The sequence below is a fragment of the Corvus brachyrhynchos genome, unplaced genomic scaffold (genome assembly GCF_000691975.1).
Source record: "Corvus brachyrhynchos isolate BGI_N302 unplaced genomic scaffold, ASM69197v1 scaffold307, whole genome shotgun sequence".
Lineage (NCBI taxonomy): Eukaryota > Metazoa > Chordata > Aves > Passeriformes > Corvidae > Corvus > Corvus brachyrhynchos.
This window is the reverse complement of record NW_008239288.1, coordinates 4,484,059-4,499,247: the sequence shown is the minus strand read 5'-3', so window position 1 is coordinate 4,499,247 and position 15,189 is coordinate 4,484,059. Positions and strand designations below refer to the sequence as shown.

At 50.2% G+C, this 15,189-nt stretch overlaps 1 protein-coding gene across 7 annotated transcripts in view; it reads left to right on the top strand.

Moving 5' to 3' along the window:
* Positions 1–14,751, top strand: part of PFKFB3 (6-phosphofructo-2-kinase/fructose-2,6-biphosphatase 3) — a 38,432-nt gene extending 23,681 nt beyond the window's left edge. For 3 of the 7 annotated variants that reach the window (XM_017740408.1, XM_017740405.1, XM_017740407.1), the window contains 16 exons: positions 2,423–2,548; positions 2,840–2,936; positions 3,173–3,239; positions 3,374–3,448; positions 3,756–3,812; positions 5,524–5,648; positions 6,387–6,594; positions 6,866–7,012; positions 7,151–7,255; positions 8,243–8,372; positions 8,551–8,613; positions 8,771–8,835; positions 10,326–10,496; positions 11,494–11,516; positions 13,341–13,391; positions 14,345–14,751. In XM_017740408.1, the coding sequence (XP_017595897.1) occupies positions 2,423–2,548; positions 2,840–2,936; positions 3,173–3,239; positions 3,374–3,448; positions 3,756–3,812; positions 5,524–5,648; positions 6,387–6,594; positions 6,866–7,012; positions 7,151–7,255; positions 8,243–8,372; positions 8,551–8,613; positions 8,771–8,835; positions 10,326–10,496; positions 11,494–11,516; positions 13,341–13,391; positions 14,345–14,351 (1,517 nt within the window). In that variant the 3' untranslated portion in view covers positions 14,352–14,751. The remainder of the gene's footprint in view (positions 1–2,422; positions 2,549–2,839; positions 2,937–3,172; positions 3,240–3,373; positions 3,449–3,755; positions 3,813–5,523; positions 5,649–6,386; positions 6,595–6,865; positions 7,013–7,150; positions 7,256–8,242; positions 8,373–8,550; positions 8,614–8,770; positions 8,836–10,325; positions 10,497–11,493; positions 11,517–13,340; positions 13,392–14,344) is intronic. The other 4 variants (XM_017740406.1, XM_008638394.2, XM_008638393.2 and 1 more) reach the window with 4 other exon arrangements.
* Positions 14,752–15,189: the final 438 nt, after the last annotated feature.

Genomic DNA, 15,189 nt, shown 5'->3' with positions numbered 1-15,189 from the left:
TCTCCTTCTTTTCCATCCTTTTTCCCGTCCCTCCGGCTCGGTGGGTGTGGAAACACCCGCCGGGGATGGGCGCGTTAATGCCCGGCGCGCAGGGTTTGGGGCGGTAGCGGTTCCACGTGTGCGTGCGGTGCAGAGTGCAGGGGCAGGCATCCCTGAAGGTGTTGGAATTGCAGCGGGAAGAAGCTGGGAAAAGGGCAATCGGACTAACGGAACATGCGGTTTGGGTTCGTAGGGGGCTCTTGGGGAATACTTATGAGGAGACTGTAAAAATGCCTGAAGTGGGGAGGTGGCTGTTTTATCCGACTTTTTACAGAAGCAAATTTCCTTCCTTTGTGCTGGTTGAGGGATTTTTTTTTTTTTTTTTTCCTTCTTCTTCTCTTCCTTTTACTGGCTGGTGAAGCTGACTTTCTGCCAAATAGCAAAAGCGATGAGCTCCTTCTAAATATCCTCTGATTGAGCCTGAAAGTCATCCCTGTCCTTGCCTTACCTGGCTAGATGTCGATAAGGCATAATGAATATGTATTGAAATCCCTGATAGCTTCCCAGCAGTGCTGAAAAGGAAATGATGAATGAGGCCTTTGTGAAACTCTGGGAGCAAAACACTGGGTTCTGTTTCATCCCTGATGCAAAGTTTCCTGGAGACTTCTGGTTTGGGCTCAGATTCCTGATGAACAGTTGCTCACTGATGCCATGGTGTTTTGGGAAGTGCTTCCCAGGTGCTTTTCCACTGTCCAAGGGGAACCTGGATCTTTCCTCTGGCAGCAAAAACTGGGGGAAGATTCCTGAATTAGGGATGCTTAACTCTTGCAGCACCCTTTGGAGGTGACATGTGCATGCTCACACAGTGCCAGCTCTGGGACTGACACAGCTGTCTGGAGCCACAGGGACATGAACAGTACCCAGCATTGTCCCTTTACTCGTGAAGTGCTATTTAATGGCCCCAAATCCTCTTGGCTCTGCTCTTTGAGATCCTTTGTCCACTGGCAGGTAGAGAGAGGTTCCTTATTCAGATATTGTTCCTTCCTTCTTCCCCCTTTATCTAATAAGTGTGTGGCTTTTGTGTAAAAACAGGCTTGCACCCATAGCTTGGATGAGGATGTGAGACTTGGGGGGTGGGGGGAAGTATTTTTCTGGGTATGTTGCACAGCTCCCTTCTACCTCAGCACAGAAAATTGGCGCTTGTGCCAAAACTATTGGGAGCTGCCCTGGGATTTTTAAATGCAGCACTGGGGAGGGTGAGTTGCACAAAGGGCATGAGCGTGAGGGCAGCTCCAGCTTGAGGAATGTGAAATCTATGAAAGGGGGGGAAAAAAAAGAGAAAATATATTTTAGGTAGTTTTTAATCTCTTGCCTGCTGAGTTTGCTTTGGTCAGATACTTGTGAAGATGATGGGTGGCTCTTCTCTGACATCTGGGTACCAAGTACCATAACTCTTTCTTGAAGCCTTAATTTGGTTTCTTCAGCTGTTGGATTTATTTCTCTTCTTTGAAGGGGAAGGTAATCCCACGTACTTGGGCATGTTCTGTGGATACCTCTCAGTTTGTTTGCTTTTTCCAGATCCACACTGAGAAAAATCTACCCCAGCCCTGTCACCATCCTCGTTAGCCCCTGGCATCCCCTGGTCCCACCTTCAGGCAGCTGTGACAGGCAGGCAGAGCTCTCCACCCAGGCCATAATTAAGCTGGGTTTTATGGCTCTGCCACCAGCCACTCACTCCCTGCATTCCTTTCCTATGAGGTCTCTGGGCTCCTGGGTAGATGGAGGGGTGGGTGAGAAATCCCCTGCAGGGTCCCATCTGTCCTGCAAATGCTGCCTCTGGATTTTCTTTCCAGCTGTTTGACATGGACCCTCTTTACCACAACAAAAAAAAACCAACCCAACAACCCAGCTTGGGTTTATGAGGAAAAAAGGGATAAATCACTTGGATATCTGCTTTTGAATGTTGGTAGTTCTGTTGCTCTCTTGCCTTGTTTGTCGTCAGAAAATCCGGTTAGTTGGTTGTGTGTCAGCTGAAAATCTAGTCAAAGGTTTTTGGAAGATGCTCTCTGTGGATGAAGATCTTGGAGCAGACCTGGTATTTCAGCAGCACTGCTGCAGGACTGGGTCCAAAGTCCTTGGCTATCCTTTCATAGAATTGGCCAAGCCATGGGAATGCAAAGCTGTGCTTGCCTGGATTTTTAAATAATTTTTTAAAATTATTTTTTATTTTGGTTGCACACCAAGGCACAGAGGCTGTCCAGGGGAGCCTGGGCCAGCTGCTGGCCCCTTGCCTACTTTCAGGATGTTCTTGCCATGGCTTTCAGGTGTCGTCCAGATGCTGAAGGACTTGGAAGGAGTCTGGATAAAAACAGGTGCCTTGTAGGGTTGATGCTGGATGATGAGCTGGAGAATTAAGAGCTGCTCCTGTTCTTTTTCCTTGCAGCTTGTGGGCCTCAGCTTGCCAATTCCCCCACTGTGATAGTCATGGTTGGCCTGCCAGCCCGTGGCAAGACCTACATCTCCAAGAAGCTGACTCGCTACCTCAACTGGATCGGTGTCCCCACAAAAGGTAAGGCTTTCACTGGATTCCAGGGAAAAGCAGGAGGTGTGGTCCTCAGGAATTCCTCTGGGAGGTCAGTGCTTTGGGAGATGGGGGATGGTGGGGGATACAGGCCAAATATCTGTATTTTCACATCCTGAGCAGCCCAGGTTCTCCTTCACTTTGAAGACCAAGGGATGCCATGAGCCTTTTGCTCTAAGGATGTAATTTCTTGGCCCCTAGCTTTCTTTAACTGCAGAAGCTGAACAGCTGAGTCAAGCTCCTCATTTTGATTTTTTTTTTTCCTCCTTTCCCACCCAGTTTTCAACGTTGGGGAGTATCGCCGTGAGGCTGTGAAGCATTACAGCTCCTATGACTTCTTCCGTCCTGACAATGAGGAAGCCATGAAAGTCAGGAGGTGAGTGTGGGCACCACCTCCCTGATCCCACAGGGGTGCTGAAGCCTGTGGCTGGGATCACAGTTACCCACTTTGGGGGTGATGAACAGAGAAGCTGGGCTCTGGTTTGAATTTCCCCTTCCTACCCAAGGAGGGTTTTGAGAGCTCAAAGCTGAACCTCTATGGGATTGGTAACTTCAGGGTGACCAATGCACCCAGAGGGCATCAGGGCCATGTGTCTGTCCCCTCTTTTGCAGGCAATGTGCCATGGCTGCCCTGAGGGATGTGAAGCTGTACCTGACGGAGGAGGCAGGGCAGATTGCGGTGAGCTCTGAGATGTGCTCTGGGGTTTGGCAGCTGTGCTGGCCCCAAAGGTCTTCTGCAGTCCCTTCTCTGAGGAGGGGCTCACTGGGAAACCAGGCCTTTGTGGTGCTAATTGAGATATTTTGCTTTTAAAGGTTTTTGATGCCACTAATACCACACGGGAGAGGAGAGGGATGATCCTAAACTTTGCCAAAGAGAACGGATTCAAGGTTGGTGCATGGGGCTGATGCCTGCATTGTGAAGTCCAGTGTAGTGTAGAGTTGGTGTATGTTCTTTCACTCTTGTGTTATCCTCGTGCTGCTCCTGTGTGAGGGAGATTTCACTGCTGGGTTTGATTAAAAATATGAAACTCTTCCCTCATTTTCTGTACTTAGCCCTGGAGAAGGAATTGGTGGGAGTGGGGCTGAGGGAGAGCTCCCTTGGTCAAGCAGGGAGGAGGTTGTGTTGTGCAAGGAGCTGGTTGAATGTTACAAACCTTGTTGGTGGCTTCCAGCTGAGCTTTGCTTTGCTTCCCAGGTGTTCTTCATTGAATCTGTCTGCAATGATCCCAATGTAGTTGCCACCAACGTTATGGTAAGTGTGGAACTTGTGGAAGTGTCCTGCTTTTGCTTTCCCTCCATAGAGAGATATGAATGGCATCACCTTCACAAGCTCTGGTCCTCCTTGTGGACTTCAACCACCCTGGTATCTGCTGGAGGGACAGCACAGCGTGGCACAGGCAGTCCAGGAGGTTCCTGGAATGTGTTGATGATGACTGCCTTCTCCAAGTGATAGCTCCTCTCCTTGTTTGCTCTCCTGTGTTGCACCTTGTTGTCACCAACAAGGAGGGGCTGGTGAGGACTGTGAAGCTCCAGGGCAGCCTGGCCTTCAGTGGCTGTGAAGTGAGATGTCAGGAGAGCAGATTTTGGCATGGAGTACTATGGGATAAAAAGCCCAGGAGGGAAGAGGGGCCTGAGAAAACTGGTTAGTGTTCATGGATCATCTTCTCCAAGTTCAGCTGTGATGCATTCCGAACAAAGGAGCAGGCATCAAAAATGCCAGGAGGGCTGCGTGGATGAGCAAACTCAAACACAAAAAGGAAACCTGCAGAGAGAGGATGGAAGCAAGGACAGGCAGCCCAGGAGGAATACAGAGATCGCCTGAGCAGCCAGGGAGTGGGTTAGGAAAGAAAAAGCCCTGACAGAACTGGGGAACTACAGGCTCAGCCTCACCTCAGTTTGGGAAGATCATGGAGGAGATCATCCTGGAAACTCAGCTAAGGCACATGGAAAATAAGGAGGTGATTGGTGACAGCCAACATGGCTTCACTGGAGGCAAATCCTCTAGCCAGGGCCTGGGGCTGAAGAGTGTCTTTTGCTCCTGTTGAAAGCTGTTGTCCCATGTTGTTCCAGTGACCAACTTTCTGGGAGGTTGCACACAGCCTTTTCCACAACCAAATGTTCAGTTTGCTTTTTTTTTTCTCCCCCCTAAGATGGATTTTTTGGAGGATTTTAATCCCTTTATTTGGAAACTAATGCTTGAAGGGTGAGAAAATGAGCTCCTAGCTGAGCGTGGGATTTTGCTCCACGGGGAACTGCAGATGAATGGTGCTCTTAGTGCTGGGATCAGTGTGGAAAATACAGCCCAGGCCTGGGATGCTGCCACAGGCGTTGATCCATTGTGTTATCCTGTTGGTTTCAGGATTGCTTGTGAAGTTACCAATGTGTAATGCTGCTGTTCAAACCCAAATCTTCAGGAAAAAGCAGCTTGTTAGATTAGTTCAGGCAGGACTTAGTCCATGAGGCTTGCAGATATTCACATTGCCCATTTCTAGTGTTTTTCAACCCAGTAGCTTGCAGGAAATAATGCATGGAAAGGGGTTGAATGTTGCCATCCTACCAGCCTGCTGCTGAGCTGAGATAAGCATCTTGTCTAAGTTCATGCACTTTCCATTCTCAGCTTGACTTTGAACCTGATGGGGTTTTTTTAGCCATAAGGAAGGTCAGTTTTCCTGCTCTGCTGGGTGGTGAGGTGCTACCCCAACTCCTGGGAGAATGGGAGTGGACTGATGAGCATCTGTACTAATCATGCAAATGGTTTATACCAAGTTCTCCCACTTCGTGCTTGGTTTTGGGCCTAGTCTGCTTCTCTTCTGCCCTATGATGAGTGATGACTGTAAAGAAGTCATCACTTAGTTTCAGCTAATCACCGGTTCTTGGGAGGACTTTGAAATTCCAGATTAGCATTGTCTGGCTTGGAAAGCCTCCTAACCTCTCCTTGTGGCATGGTGTCTTTCCTGTTGCAGGAAGTCAAATTGTCCAGCCCAGATTACCGGGACTGTAATTCCACCGATGCCATGGAGGATTTCATGAAGAGGATCAATTGTTACCAAGCCAGCTACCAGCCCCTCGACCCTGATGACTATGACAGGTGAGAGACCTTGACTTCTGAGCTGCCTTGAACACCTGCCTTCTCCCAGGAGAGGAGCAGTGAGGGGTGGCGCTGTATTTCACTTTGTCTTCAAACACCTGGCTGCTCTAGAATGATCTATGGCCAGGCCTCACCTTGAATTCAGGCTTTTTTCTTGCAAATCTTGGTTACCCCTTGTCCTGTGCCAGGGAAATGGGCACTGATGCCTTCCCAGGCTCTTCTGGGCTTGGATGAGTTGTTTTAAACCTTGATCTGTGGGCCTAAATACAAAGGCTTTGGGAAAGCACTTGAATTTGTGTGGTTGAGGTGCTTTTGCCATTGTCCCAGTTAAAGGAAGGGACTGCTTGGCTCAAAGCTCAGGATTGAGCAAGCCCTGTGGTTTCTGCCTGGTTGTTGTGTGCCTTGGAAGAGCTTTGCTGTCCTCCCTGACTCTGCAGGCACCTCCCAGCCTTTCCACTGCTCACAAACACGTTTGTGTGCCCTGCACAGATTATCCCAGTCCTCCTGATCCCTGTCCTGGGGAGGAGTATGTTCCCTGTCAGTCCTGTCTAATCCTCTTTACTGCTGCAAGAGGAGGGGTGCCGATTACACTGGTGCTATTCAGCTCTCCATGAATCCCCATTACCTGTTGGCTCCCTGCTGAAAATAGCCTGCAGGAAATCCTTTGAGCTGGGTGATCATGTGGACAGAGAACTCACAGGGCTGCCTTTTGAGAATGATGTCTCTGTCTGTCCCTAGGGAACTTTCTCTCATCAAAGTCATCGACGTTGGCCGGCGGTTCCTGGTCAACAGGGTTCAGGATCACATCCAGAGCAGGATTGTTTATTACCTGATGAACATCCACGTCCAGCCCCGCACCATTTACCTCTGTCGGCACGGGGAGAGCGAGTTCAACCTCAAGGGCAGGATTGGAGGGGACTCTGGCCTCTCCAACAGGGGCAAGAAGGTGAGGGAGAACCACAATGCTCCCCTGTGGCTTCCAGGAGTGATTTGGCTGTAGTAGATGCTGTACCTTGGGTTAAGTGCATGTTTGATGACAGCTGGGCTGCTGAGGATCCATCTGCAGCTCTTGGGGATCAATGAGTATGTGGCTGCCCTTCCCCTTAGAAGACTGGTCTGCCTGCCTATGGAAGACAGCACTTACTGGGAAGCAGGGAAGAAGGCCCATTAGGAAGCTATGGACCAGGAATCAACCTCTCTTTTTTTATGTCCCGCAGTTTGCAGTTGCACTGAACAAATTTGTGGAAGAGCAGAACCTGAAGGACCTCAAAGTTTGGACCAGCCAGCTAAAGAGGACAATCCAAACAGCAGAAGCTCTTCAGCTGCCCTACGAGCAGTGGAAGGCACTCAATGAAATTGATGCTGTGAGTATCTGTGCAGCCACAACAGCTGGATGGAGCTGGTTGTTGCTTGGCAAGAAAGCATTGCTTTGCATGGTGTCTGTACTGATGCTTTTTGACTTGAGCATGTCCAGTAACCTCATGGATGTCCTGTCCTGGCAGGGTGTGTGTGAAGAAATGACCTATGAAGAAATCAGGGAGCAACATCCAGAGGAATTTGCTCTGCGTGATCAGGATAAATATTACTACCGTTATCCTTCTGGGGAGGTAGGTCTGCAGGGAGGCCCTCAGAGATGTCACTTTTGTTTTAAATGTGTCCTTTCTGTCTTCATTCTGTCCTCTACTCTTGAGCAGGGGAGCAGTGAGGGCTCCAAGAAACTAGATTTAAAAGGGATCAGGGCTCATATTTACCTCTACCTTGAGCTCTTGTGAAGCCTTGGTATATGAAGATCTCACTAAGAAATATGTCACTTAACAAAGAGTCCCACTGACTTTTTAGCAAATTAGGAGGAAAAGGTCCCTGGAGGTTTATAGTCCAACCTCCATCATTATATCCACTCGAGGTGTTGTGCTGCCCCAATTTTCTTTCATTTCCAAAAAAAGTAATTTTCACCTTGTTCTCAGCATCATTCCCTAAGGGTTGATGGTAATATCTCTGTTCCTGGTAGTCTGCTTTCAGGGTGTGACACAATGAGTTGGGAATTGGCATCAGTTCTGGATGATACTTTGGGCTGTGAATTGAGCTAATTATCCCCCAAATGAAAGTCATGCCCATAAATATTTCAAAAAAAATTTTGGGGGACATCCTCGTGACTGCGTTTCTAACAGAAGAATGTGTAGGGATATCAGCCACCAACTCTGGGTGTCTGGGGCTCCTTCTGGCTGCCTTTCATGGTTTTTTATGAGGCCCTTCAAAACCCTGGGGTTTCTTAGCTTGCTCCAGGCTTCTCAGAACTTAGAAATCCTGTATAAAATCAAATTTCAAGATGATAGGTGCTGTCTTCAAAGCTATTGTTGCTTACCTTAATAAACTCTCCAGGACTGAGCTGTGATTCGCTGAGATGTGAATGGCTCCTTCTCTGACAGAAGAAGTTCTAGAGTAGCCTGAAGATGAGGATTTATTTTTTTTTTTTAGCATTTGTTGGTTTACTCAGAGGTGTGAAATCAGCAGGGGTACCAAGACAAGGACTGCTGTTTCTTTGGGGTGCTCGTTGCTGTGATTCCATGCCTCATCTCTCTTCCCTTCTGTCCCAGTCCTACCAAGACCTGGTGCAGCGCCTGGAGCCGGTCATCATGGAGCTGGAGAGGCAAGAGAACGTCCTTGTCATCTGCCACCAGGCTGTCATGCGCTGTCTCCTGGCGTACTTCCTGGACAAGAGTGCAGGTGAGATCCCTGGCTCTGGGAAGAGGATTGGCCCTGCTGGAGGAGGGATGATGGATACAGCTCTGGGGAGATTGTGTTCACATCCTGGAGCCTGCATCTCTTTGGTGTGGGATGAAGGTGTGTGAGCCTGCCTTTGGAGAGGAGGTGGGATAACTCTCCTGCTTTGCTGTCTCTGCAGATGAAATGCCCTACCTGAAATGTCCCCTCCACACGGTGTTGAAGCTGACCCCGGTAGCCTATGGTGAGTGAGACCTTCCTCAACATGCATGGGGTTTGACTTACACCTCCTCCTGAATCCAGCCTGCCTCTGGAAGAAAAGCAGGGATCTATGATGGGGCACTTGGTAAGATCCTGTGCCTGCTGGGTTTGCTCATCTGTCTTTGTGCTCCTTTCTGCAGGCTGCCGGGTGGAATCCATCTCACTGAACATTGAAGCAGTCAACACCCACAGAGATCGGCCAGAGGTGAGTGTTGCTTTTCCCTGGAGCTGCCCTTTGGTGTCCCCCTCCTGTCCCCTGAGGTCAGCTGGCAGTGGGAATGCCTGGGGTGGGCATGGGGAGATTGCTTAGTTGGGTGCTTGGAAGTGCTGCTGGAAGACTGGGAGCATCAGATGGGTTTTTGCTCTGCAAAGTCGTGGCCAGTTGAGGGTTTTCCAAGGGAAAAGGGCTGTTGCTTGTTCCTACTTCCCAGTGTGTTTGCCCAGGGAAAACTCCTCCCTGGTCTTTGACTTCCACCTGCACGGTCATCCACTTGCCTGAGCAGGGAATGGCACCGTGGATGGAGAAGGTGCCTTCTCCCAGGTCTCTCAGTTGGCTGGCAGAGCCTGGGCTCAATGCTTGCCCTACATCTGCCTCTGAGGGTCTTTTTCCTGGTATGCCCATGGCTGTCATTCTGCAGGGTGGGAGGTGGCAGTGCTGCGCTGGGGATGCTTTGTGGAGGAGACCCCTCGTGTGGAGAAAAGTTCTTGTAAGGTTGTGTCTGTCTGCCAAGAGCTCCACTGGAGGTCAGAGGCCAGAACAGGAGGATGCCAACTTGGTGTCAGGGCTGGGCACCCACCCAGAGTGGGCCACAGAGACCCTGGTAGCACCCATGTCCCAAGATGCTGGGACACTTCCAGCTTGTGCATAGGGGTGGTGGAGCCCAAAGTGATGCTGAGCAGTTGGAGCTCTCCCCTTTTGGCTCACATCTCCTTTCCTTTGCTTCCTGGCCTTGTCAGGTGGCAGCACCTGAGCAGCCTGTCCCTTCCCACAGCTGTAGAGGGGAAGCCAGTCCTTCTCCCTGCATTGGGCCATTGATACCCTGCTTTGCCACCCTCTCTGGGGATGGCAGGAAGGCCTCGGGTAGGATGGGGTGAGACACGTGCCATGTGCTTGGGTGCCCCTGCTCGGCTTTGTCTCCATCCCTCCTTGCTTGAGTTGCAGCTTGGCACGGTGCCGACCCTCGCTGGCTGCTCTGCTCCTACTTCCCAAATCTTCCTGATCAGTCTGGGCTGGCTCATCTTCCCTCTTCTTGCTTTCACTCCTCTCTCTGGGTGGGGGGACCAGCTTTGAGGAGGAGACTGATGGGCACCTCTGTGTTGTGAAGAGTCATGCCTTGATTGCTGCTGGGTGTATTTAGCTACCTGTAGTTACTTTTTTTGTCAGCTGAGACTCAGATGAGGAGGAAATCTGTCTCGTGTCTGAGTGCAGAGCCTTTTTTTTTCTCCCCTCCCCTTCTGCGCTCTTGAACATTTTGCATCGGGTTTTTTTTTTTTTGTGTGTCCAAAGCCTTTCAATGCATCCTTTGCTCATTGACAGATTGTGGGGAAAAGCAGAGGCCGCTTTAAAAAAAAAAGAAAACCAAAGCAACCTGCTTCTTTTTTTTTTCCTTTATAACTGTTGCCTTCTTCCTTTTTTTTTATTTTGCTTTATTTTTTTATATTTACTTTTATTTTCTTTGTCTCACTTTAATTTAGGAAGCAAAGAAGGGACCTAACCCGCTCATGAGACGTAATAGCGTTACCCCTCTAGCAAGCCCAGAGCCCACCAAAAAACCTCGCATCAACAGCTTTGAGGAGCATGTGGCTGTTTCTTCTGCCCTGCCAGGCTGTGTTCCTCAGGAAGTGCCCACGCAGATGCCGGGACAAGTTAGTTGAACTCTTCTTTTCTTTTTTTTTTCCTTTTTTTTTTTTTTCTTTTTTTGTTGTTGTTCTCGTTTTATTGTTTGTTGTCCTCCTGTCACTCCTGAAGCTGAGGAGCCTGCTTGCACTTGTCATGACCTGTGCCGCTGTCTGAGATGCGTCTTCCTCCCACGGCTGCTGTTTCTCCCTGCCTTGGGTCACTGTTGATCCTCTTTGGGTTTTGAGAACCTGAGCTCTAGGCTGCATTAATTTAGTGCCTTCACCATTCAGCATCAACCTTCTGAGGGGTCTCCTCCCTGGCGTGAGCAGGAACAAAGGGCTCGTGCCTTCCCTCTGGGTGTGCTTGGCTCTGGTGTAGACCTGGGCATGGCAATAAATCAAATGTTCTTGTGCTCCTCTTAAGGAGGAGCTGCCAAGACTCACCTTTGGCTGGAGGGGTCTCCTTCATCCTGGAGCCATAGGCAAAATTGAGTAGAAGGCTCTCGGTGTGGTGAACATGGGTGAAACTGTGTGGGTAGCTGCCATGGTGCTCATGTGTCCTCTCCTCTTTCACCCACCCATGAAGGGACATAGGAAGAGAGGCCTTGCTTGCTGCTCACTTCTCCAGGCACAAACTCCCTCCTAAGCTCACTAAGGAGTCCTGTATAATCTATAGGAGCCTTTGCCATGCTGCCCTTCCCACCAGCTGCCTGTTGGATCTCTCTGTATTGCCCAGCCCCTCTCCCTGTTGTCTGTGTTGTGTGATGTCCTTTCTCCCCTCCTCACCCAGATCCCGAGCAGGTTAGGAATGGCTCCGTGCTCCCCCATTGCTCTGCTTGGTTGCTTTGCATGAGCCTCCCAGGACTGCTGAGTCTGTCTCAGCTCCCAGGGCTCTGCTTGGGCTGGTTGAGCCTCACAACAAACCTTCTGCCAGCTCTGGCTGCCCCTCGCTGCTGTCCACTGTCCTCTGCCCTGCGCGGCGCGGGGTTACTGACACCTCTCTCTGTTCTCTGTCTCTCTGCAGCCTTTACTAGGGAAGGCATGCCTGTAAGTACCTTCTTGCGTCTTATTCGCCCTTCCAACCCTTTTTTCCATGCCTCTTGCCATCCTGCTGGGGTGTTTTGTTGTTGCAAAATCTGGATGGGGTGGGGACAACTTGGAGTTGATGTTTTGCTGGTTTTGGGGAGGATTTGTTTTAGGGAAAGTAGAGAGGAGACTGTGGGTGCTGTTTGTATCCTAGCTTGATGAAATATCCCAAATTTGTTGTGAAATTAAGCAAATTCTTGCTTGTGCTCTGATGGTGTTGCCTATGGGCGATGCTGCTGGGTTTTCCTGGAGTTGTCTCCTCTGAGATAGCACACTGTACTGTAGGTGAGAGACCTGGGTGCTCTGTCCTTCCTGAGGTCTCTGAGTTGTGTCTGAGTGATGGCACCAGAGTGATATCTGAGAAGCTTCTGACCTTCTCAGGAATGTGTTTTGTGGAGCTGGATGATCCTGGGATCAGCCATCTGCAGTTCTGCAAAACCTAGATTTTGGAAACAGTCAGCCTAGATGTCGTGGGCAGAGTAATTGCAAATTGTCCTCCTCTACCTAGAGCATGCAAGACATCTTGAGCATTTAATGCACTAATTATGAGTAGTCAAGGCTCTGGCAGTTTGGCTTAGTGCTGTTAGATCCCTGAATAACAGGAACAGGACAGCTCTGGGATAAATTTGAAGCCTTTGGACTAATTCGTGCTACATCATTGAGTTGAGAGCAGCAGTTGTTGAGCAGTGCTCAGATGTCTTCTCAAAGACTTGGAAGACTTTGGGGCTGAGCTGATACTGGGGTAGTGCCCAGGGATCCTCTTGCCCTCTGAGGGCCAGTTCAAATTGGCCTGTGAGCATCCCTTGTCTGGGGTTGTTTTGTGGGCTGAAGACAGGGGGATCTGCTCTAACATGGCCAGGCCAGACCTCAGCCCTGCCTGTCTGTAGCAGCTGTTGAACCTCATATTTCTTCACCTTTTAGAGTAAGCCTTTTAGAGAAAAGGGAAGTTAGGAGTGTTGCACTTGGCTTTGCTGGTGGACAGGTTGGTTGAGATCACTGTGCTCCTGCATGAGTGTAGAGGTTGAGTTGCCCAGCATGGCCTGCATGCCTGTGCACCTTCACTTGCTGTTCATGGCCACTGAAGCCTCTGATGAAATGCCTGATCCTCTTGGGTTGCTCTGAAAGCATTTTAGTTTTTGTCCATCCATCTCTCCACTTTTTTCCCATCTGTATTGTAATAAAAGGCACTGCATGCCTCAGTGCTGGCTGGGACACTGAAAACACACTCTGGTGTTGAGTTTGGGAGATGGATGTGTCAGATTGTGCTGGAGCAGCCAGTGATGGTTACCCATGCCAGGTGTAGGCTGGCAGCAGCTGGGAACCTGTCTCTACCTCCTAGAGGAGGCTGCCTTTGTGGGACCCATGAGGACATGCCAAACTCAAGGCTTGGTGACATTCACACTGCTTTTAACTCTGGGAGGCTGCTGCCTTGCACACTTGTTTGGTCCCTCACTGTCCCCACCTGAATGGGGGTTGGGGAGGTGGAAGGTGCCTCCTTCACAACTTGCACCGTAGGCCTGGGTTGGTAGTGGGAGCTTCACTGCATCAGCTCTCACTGTTGGGGTCTTGACACCCACCCAGGAGGACCAGGGGACACCTGGAGAGGCTCAGGACATTGCTGAGTGCCTCAGAGTCCTCCTGTGGGATTGAGCTGACTGGGGGTCATGGGACTACTTGGCGCAATGATTTCTTTTCCTTTTGCTTGGTTTGTGATCCAAAGTGCACTTTTGAACAGTCACCTGATCCCCTCCCTTCTTTTCCCCTTCACTTTTCATGCTTAAAAAGAAGACCCGTTTGTCACTTTCTCAAAGTTTTCTCTTTGCTAATATTTCCAAGGTAAATGGCTGTGGTGCATGTGGCTTTTCCTGACCCTCCTCCTGTCTCCTTAGATAAGAGAGAACAGCTCAGCCTGCTCTGCCTCATAGTTGGCTGGGATTCCTGGTGCTTGTAAGGGGCAGCTTCTGTAGTAAAAGCATTAAAAAAAAAAAAAAAAAAAAAGAATCCTTCCTAGCTGTTTCCTAGTCCTTTTTTTCCCTACCTTGTTTTGTGTAGTTCTGTGAGTTGGGAAATGTCCTTGTGGTCCCTTGGGCTTCTCCTGGAGCAGATGCTCTCCTCTGGATTAGTCCTGCTTGTGTTTAGCTGGTTGTCTCTGGTTTTGTGGTCCTCACCACATGCTGGTGGGTACCTGTTGTTGTCACCTTGCACCAGGACTGTGTCTAGAGCGTCTCTTGGGCCCGTGGTACCTCATGGGGTGTCATCAGGGGAGTTGTGCTGCTGCTCAACCACTGGTGGTGGCTGATCCTTGGCATGGCCAGTCGGAGCTGCCTGTTCTTGGCATTGCCAAGGATGGACAAACAATGACCTTGTCCTTGGCAGGTGGGGAGGACACTGCCCACCCTCAAGGGGAGCAAGAGAGAGATGTTTAATTGGGCTGCGTGAATGAGCACTGTGGTCCCCTGTCACCTTGCCTTGACCAAAGAGCAGCTTCACAAGTGCAGACAGGGTGGGGTGGGAGGGTTGCCTTGGGTTCAGCTCAGTTTTTAGAGGTATCTAAATTTTAACCCTGTAATTAAAGCCAGGCAATGCTTGAGGGGGTGAGTGGTGAGTCAGTCACCTGCCTCTCTGCTCAGGTGGGCAGTGTCCTCCCCTCTGTGGTGGGTGCATTTTAGTGACCTGTGTGTGGTTTGTTCCTCCTTGTCCCCTTGTTCATGTGTTCCTAGAAGGTGCTGCTGGGCTGGGGCCTGACTCCAGCACAGCCCCCAACGCCTCTCCTTCCCCTCTCATTCCAGAACATGAACAACTCCCAGAAGCCGTCGTGACTCTGTGGGCACCGTCGTGAGGCCACCGGCGCTGCCGCCGGCGCCGCCAGCTTCTCATCCCATCGCCATTCCCGAAGCTTGCTTACAAACTGGTCCCCTCTGGCTGCGGCGAGGCCGACCCTCGGCTGGCTCCACTCACGCTGCCCGTTCATCCGCAAAGTCCCGCGCTGCTGAGGGGGGAGGGATGCAGGAGAGCGGAGGAGGAGCCCGGCTCCCCCTGGGGTCACCACCAGCTCTTCAGGCTGCAGCGTTTGCTCTCCTCTCCAGCATCCTGTTAGGTCGTAGCGAGCTGTAAAGTGCTTCTGTAGCGCACAGGAGTTTTAATTTTCCTCTCTTTCAGTGGTTTTGATCTTCTGTATAGATGATTGGTACCCATCCGTCTCTGGGTGGGGTGTGTATATATGTGGATGGTGCGGGGTTAGCAGAGAAATAGGGGGAAGGGAGGGGTGGGTAAAGGGGTTTTGCATTTTTTTAATTATTATTATTGTTAATTAATTTTGAACAAGCCCCTAACGTGCTGTGCTGCAGTCCCTCACCCACGCTACAGCCTGTCGCACACGCCAGCCTGGCTCACGCAGATCTGTGAGCACCAGGAAAGCAGCTCTGTGAGCTCCTTCACTGCAAGAACTTCTGGGTTTAATAAAAGAAACAAACCCATTCTTTCACTTTTTTAAAATCAACATACCTTAAAGGGGTTTGCAGAGAATGTAGATCTGCTGCTAAAACTGGTTGAAAGCTGCCTGCAGTGCATGAGGAACCACGCCAGCAGGGGCTTGGCTCATCCTTTCATCTTGGGGAGCACCCAGGGATGATCT